This window comes from Eurypyga helias, unplaced genomic scaffold (assembly GCF_000690775.1).
Source record: "Eurypyga helias isolate BGI_N326 unplaced genomic scaffold, ASM69077v1 scaffold39582, whole genome shotgun sequence".
Classification (NCBI taxonomy): Eukaryota; Metazoa; Chordata; class Aves; order Eurypygiformes; family Eurypygidae; genus Eurypyga; species Eurypyga helias.
Genome location: NW_010237478.1, coordinates 423 through 7,168, shown reverse-complemented (window position 1 = coordinate 7,168; position 6,746 = coordinate 423). Strand labels below are relative to the sequence as shown.

The 6,746-nt window shown below is 51.7% G+C and overlaps 1 protein-coding gene across 1 annotated transcript; it reads right to left on the bottom strand.

Annotated features, from left to right (window-relative positions):
- Window positions 1–477: 477 nt before the first annotated feature.
- PSMA7 (proteasome (prosome, macropain) subunit, alpha type, 7) lies at window positions 478–5,927 on the bottom strand (the record flags this gene model as incomplete). The annotated part of the gene is made up of 6 exons (XM_010147459.1): window positions 478–657; window positions 886–948; window positions 1,896–2,015; window positions 2,430–2,552; window positions 4,315–4,439; window positions 5,801–5,927. Coding segments are annotated over 6 exons (651 nt in total), but the record flags the coding sequence as incomplete, so codon positions are not given.
- Window positions 5,928–6,746: the final 819 nt, after the last annotated feature.

Below are 6,746 nucleotides of genomic sequence, written 5' to 3'. Positions count from 1 at the left end.
GAAGGCCCATCATCACTCCCCTGGGGGCCAGCACAACAGCAGCGCTTTCCCCACAACTCTGCGAAGCCGGTTCTCGCACAGCCCTCCCCAAGCATTGCCTCCTTTCCCCCCGCCGTGCTGAGCTGCAGCAGTAAACCTAACCCCCCTCACCCTTGAGGGGTGAGATGCTGGTTTGGGAAGAAAAAGGACAATTCCATCAGTTAGGGCCTGCTAAGGCTGTACCACAACCCTTGAGACAGCTAATTTAGGAGGAAAAGGGAGAAACCAACAGCTGAAAACAACCCTTAAAGAGAGGGAAATAGAAGAGGAGGAGAATGCAGAGCAAGTCTTTGTCCTTTACTGGGTTGCCACTGCTGCTCAGTAGCCAACCACATAATCCCAGGCCATTAAAATCCAAGGAATAGATTTTTCTTAAAAAAAAAAAAATTAAAAAAAAAAACAACTCGGTAGGTTTATTGTAGGTCTTGAGAGGGGCACAGGAAATGGAATGCCTACACGCTGGCTACGCGGAATAACCCACCGCTTGCGTTAAAAAGCAGCAGCCAAGCCGTCGAGTTTCATTCATCATGAGGTTTTCTTCTGTTTCTTCTTTTCGTTTTCTTCCTTTTCCTTTTCGATCTCAGCAACGTACTTCTCAATCTCCTCAGGGTTTAGGATCTAAAACAGAAAACACGGGTGACCCTCGTGATCCCAAAGCAACTCGGAGGCTCCCGAGAGGGCGAGGGAACTGGGATTCGTCACCCTGTGCAGACACAACAACATTCCTTGGTCACTAATAACGAGCAGAATTATCTGCCAGCGAGATTAGGGGCTGCAGTCGAGCGTCTGAGACAGCTGTTGTTGATTTGCACTGGGAAGGGCGGAAGGCAAAACAAAGGAGGGTACCTTGAGGGGTTGTTCTCGCCGCATAACCGCCAGCTCGATGTTCTTCCCACCGGACTGCACCACCTGAGCCAGAGTTGGATACAAGTGTCCATTAATTCTAAATACTCCCCCATCCATCTCTCTTCTCTTCTCCCTTCGGGTCATCTTGGAGAAGAGAGATGGATGGGGGAGTATTTCGCTCATCAGCTCTAAGCTCTCGACTCCAGTAACAGCGTGACTTGCAAAAAACAAAAAAACCACCCCACGGGTCTTCATCAAGGTGCTTCGTGGCTGGTGAACCCCTCAGCTGACTGGGATGGTTTCTGCATCCCAAACTTCAGTATCAAAAAAAAAAAACCCACCAACCACTCCACATGGTTTAGCACATCTGGTAGATTTAACACCCAGACCTGAACTCTCTCTTAGCAGAGTCACAGGATGCTTTGGGTGGGAAGGGACCTTAAAGTCCACCCAATCCCACCCCCTGCCATGGGCAGGGACACCTTCCACTAGACCAGGTTGCTCCAAGCCTCATCCAGCCTGGCCTTGGACACTTCCAGGGATGGGGCATCCACAGCTTCTCTGGGCAACCTGTCCCAGTGCCTCCCCACCCTCTGTGGGAAGAATGCCTTCCTGATGTCCCATCTCCCTCTTTCAGTTTAAACCCGTCAACCCTCATCCTGTCACTCCCTGTCCTTGGAAAAAGTCCCCCCCCAGCTTTCTTGTAGCCCCCCAGGCACTGGAAGGGGCTCTGAGGTCTCCCCAGAGCCTTCCCTTCTCCAGGCTGAACCCCCCAACTCTCCCAGCCTGTTCCCCCAGAGACTTCCCTCTCGGCTTTTCCTCCCCAGAGGAAACTGTTACCCAAGACATTCCGACCCCTGAATTTCATCCCACACGTACAGCCCACAGCAAAGAGTTCTCATTCATCCATTCCCAGGGAAACCCCGGCGCACGTCACGGGACGGCACACGTCCTCACACCAACACGGGCATCCCGCGAGGAGTTGCACACAGGATCTCGAACGGACTCACCTCGAGAAGAGCCTTGATGACCAGTTTGATGGTTAAATCGTCAGTTTCGATGGCTTCGTCGGTATAGTTTTTCTCCAGAAATTCACGCACCGATTTGGCTCCTCTGCCAATGGCGTTAGCCTGGAAACAGCGAGGGGAAGGAGGCAGCGGGGGGAAGGAGGCAGGGTTACAGTTAGGGTTAGGGCAGCGAGCGGAGGTTCAGAAACGACTCGCCCGCAGAGTATGAGAGACAAGCTGTGCAGTTACAGGAGCTGAAGCCATCCCGTGTCAGCACGCGTTTCTCACGACCACGACTGACCACATCGCTGTCCAAGCGTCACGCAGTTGGGCACTGGTGTTTTTTGGAAAATGGGACAGGATTTCCCAGGGAAAGCCGAACTGCAGGCTGCCGTTCCCCGTGAATTTATCATTAAGGATTTTTGCAGCCATGAGCCAGCACCAGCTGGGCAGCAAGATCTCCTTCCTACCGTCTCCCCTTAAAGGGGCCGTTAGCTCACAGACATTTCACCGCTCCGCAGAGAAGAACCCGCTCACCTTCCAAGCATGGTATGTACCGGAGGGATCGGTCTGGTACAGCCGGGGAGTCCCGTCGAAGTCAAATCCCACGATAAGAGCAGAGATACCAAAAGGTCTGCGGCCGTTGCTCTGCGTGTACCTCTGATCAGAGAACAGACACTGGCTTCAGAAGCGGCTCCACGGACACTTTTATAGCCGACACCGTACAAGTCCCAACCGGAGAGGCACCAGAACATTCAGAGCGGGCTCTCCGCCCGCTGAAGCTGGGATTCTGCGTCTTACAGCCCCCACGAGGCAGGCCAGGAAGAGGGCGGCTGTGCAACCCCTCTTCCGAACGCCCCTGGCAGTCTGTCGGGAAGAACGTCCCTCAGCCGCGTGGAGGCAGAGCACCAGGCCTGCACGCCCAGTGGAACGCCCCACTCTTCCAGAAGCCGGAAGGGAGGATGCGGACACTGAACAGGTTTCTACCAGCGCCCCGCAGCCATCCCGGCAGACACCCTGCAGCCTCCGCGTACCGCTACAGCAGCGTTACACCCCCTCCTGACAGGGCTCAGCGAGGCGGCGCTGCGTCACACGCCAGAATTGCCCACAACAAGGCGGCCTGACACCGGCAGCAGCAATGCTGCCGAGATCTGTGTCTTGTAAGAGTTTTGGAGAAATCGTGACCGTGCCAGAAGGAAAGAACCGATGTGAGACTGCTGTAAAGGAAGGCCAGTGGCATCATGGGGTACATTAAGGAGAGTGTGGCCAGTAGGTCGAGGGAAGTTCTCCTCCCCCTCTGCTCTGTGCTGGTGAGGCCTCCCCTGGAGTGCTGTGTCCGGTTCTGGGCTCCTCAGCTCAAGAAGGACAAGGAGCTACTGGAGAGAGTCCAGCACAGGGCCACTGAGATGATGAAGGGCCTGGAGCACCTTCCATATGAGGAAAGGCTGAGGGAGCTGGGTCTGTTCAGCTGGAGGAGGCTGAGTGGGGTCTTATCAATGCTTATCAATATCTAAAGGGTAGGTGTCAGGAGGATGGGCCCAGGCTCTTCTCAGTGGTGTCCAGTGACAGGACGAGGGGCAGTGGCCACACACTGGAAAACAGAAGGTTCAACCTGACCATGAGGAAACCCTTCTTCACTGTGAGGGTAACAGAGCCCGGAACAGGCTGCCCGGAGAGGTGGGGGAGTCTCCTCCCCTGGAGACTTTCCAAAGCTGCCTGGACTTGTGCCTGAGTGATCTACTCCAGGGGATCCTGCTCTGGCAGGGGGGGTGGACTGGATGATCTCTAGAGGTCCCTTCCACCCCCTTCCACTCTGTGAAGTCGGGGAAGCAGCGTTCTGCTCTGGCAGGCAAGTGACTACCACACGAACTACACTATTGTCATCACTAACACATCTGTGTGGAAGTAAACTGGACTTTTTCTACTCCTGACTAGTCGCTGACAATCAGTTTAATACACTGGCCAGTGAATAATTCTATCACAGAACGCAGTTGGGCATATTTTGAAGCTCTGTGTCATTTTAAATTCATGAATATCAAATGTAAAACATTAAGTACTGCACTGATTTGCTCCCCTCTTGCCCCTCCCTACAGCGGTTTAGTAGGAGGAGAATGAACAGGAGCCACAAAGACGTTGTGACAGCACCGCAGCACCACTGCTCTGAGAGCGAGTCAGAGCTGTGGATTAGCAGTGCTCCTGACGGTATCACAAACGCAGTTACGCAGCCCTTACAAGGGCTAATTGATTTTTTCATCTTGAGGGAAACAGACAGCAGACAGCAATCAATCTGCCTGTTCTATTACTGCATCCCCGTTTCCAACAAACGGCTGCAGCGTGTTGCGTTACGCTCATTTTACACGCTTAGTTTTGAGCGCCGTTCGCCAGGACACGTATTTAAGCACCTCTGCGCGGTCCAACGTACCTGCTTCAGACTAGCAATGTAACGTGTGATGTACTCCACGGTGACGGGATCCTCCACTGTAAGCCTGTGGCTCTGGCACTCCACACGAGCTCTGTTTATCACTATTCTGGCATCAGCCGTCAGCCCTGAAACGACAGCGCGTGCGCAGATTCATGCTCCGCACCCTGCGCACGGGTGAAACAGCCAGTCCTGCCCCAAAAGGCTTGCAGGGTCAGCATCAACAGCAATGAAAAAGGGCACGAGAGATCACGCTTTCTCGTGTTTGCTGAGCAAGAGCAGCGTTTTTAAGGCAACAGGAAGAAGCTAATGTACAAAAATAAGCAGAGGATTTAGTTCACAGCTTCCATGCTTGTGAGTTAGAGAGCACAGGCAGCTCTGAACCAGGCAAGGGGGGTGTTGCTGCCTGACAGCATTCCATCCAACAGCAAGGCAACCTCAGCTTTATTCCTCACGCAGTGCTGTAGCCATCAGCCAGCCTCTCCCGCACGGCCGATCTCATCTAGCTGACCGGGCTGCTGCAGCGCAACGTCAGTCAACAAAAATGAGCATTTACGGTTTTTGTAAAGGGTCAAGGAAATTGATTTCTGACTTTACGTTTTCGCTACTGACGACACTTCAGTGTACAGCCTTGCTCCCGTTAGAGAATTTTCCTCCACGCTTGCGAGCCCACCTGCACGTGTCACGGCCCTCAGCTAAGGGAGGCGGCAGCAGAACCCGCTGAGCTATCGCGCCCGCACGCCCAGTCTCAAAGCCGTCACTGCTGCTTGAAGCATCACTGACACCGAGATTCTAAACTGCTTGACGAGAGGAGAAACCTCCTGAAATACATTTTTTCCCTCCATTTACACTGGTATTTTTAACTTTCACACCTCCTGTTTAAAGCTCTGAACAACAGAAATTAAGGCATGTGGAACAGGAAGAATGCGGAACTAGAATATTTATGCTTCAAATCCAGAGCTGTTCATTCAGGAGGAGTCTTCTGAACTAGAAGAGAGGAGATTTTTCTCTGGGTTATTCAGGACTGCAAAAATTTAGCTTTTTCGGTTTGATGCATGTGGGAAAATATCCCTGTGACTGACGAACGTCTCCTACAGCTCCAGTGATACGTATTAATATCACAGATTTTATACACAAATTTAAATCTTTAACTTCAAATATACAAAATATATGTGTAAGTATATACATTTTTATATGTATATTTAAGCAAGATATATCTGTGCTGACACACCAGTTCTCAGGATTCACCCCCACATTAAACCTAGAGGACCTCAGTAACTTTAACTCACATTCCTGTCATTAGATCACTGCCTTGCCCCACAAACTCACCCATGCAGTAGGCTACCCCTCTTTAAAGGAGAATAAGCAACTGTGGAAACACACTCCTGTCCCACACCCCTCAGCCAGTTGCGCAGTATTTTATGTTCTCAGAATCCAGAAACCCAAAGGTGCTCCAGTAACTGCCAAAAACCCCGAAGGGATCCCATACCTGCAAAAGCCATGCAGACGTTGTCATCGAGAGCACAGATCTTCCGTACAGTTCTCTCATCCTGAAGTTTTGCCACAGACTTCTTTTCCACACCGAGAACAACAATGTCCTTCCCTCTCACTCCAACCTTCGACACGTTAAAAGAGGAAGAAAAAAGAAGTTCAGCTAGGCCCCAAAAACCTCGTCGATTTACTGATGAGTAGGAAAAACCAAACCAACCCTCCATGCTGCAAACATTATTTCAACACAAAGTCAGCACTTTATTTCCTATCGCCACAACCTGGGGAAAGGACTGAGGTAACAAAAATGTCATTCGATTCCAGGGTGCAGTTTCATCATCACGTTATACCAGTTTAAATCCCTGTGGTTCCCAGGAGATACATTCCCACTCCTCTTACCGCCTGTGTTTTCCCCAACTCCGGCACCAGTGTTTCCACAGCCACAGGAGCTGGATCAACAACACTGGCCCACTGGTAATGCTCCAGTCAGAACCCAAAACACTGAAGATTCGACCAAGTAAAACCTACAAGCAGCCTGGCAGCACCCTGCTGCCTCAATGTCTTTTTACAAGAGCCTGTAGCGACAGGACAAGGCGTTACAGGTGTCAGCTGAAAGAAGGTAGATTTAGATGGGACATTAGGAAGAAATTCTTCCCAGAGAGGGTGGGGAGCACTGGGACAGGTTGCCCAGAGAAGCTGTGGATGCCCCATCCCTGGAAGTGTCCAAGGCCAGGCTGGATGAGGCTTGGAGCAACCTGGTCTAGTGGAAGGTGTCCTTGCCCATGGCAGGGGGTGGGACTGTGTGGGCTTTAAGGTCCCTTCCCCCCCAAACCAGTCTGTGATTCTCATGTCCTAATCAATACACTGCGTGTACCTTTTCCAACACCAAGGAGGGAAAAACCAGCCGACCTGTCACACTCATTCCCACTATGCAACAGGAGACACGG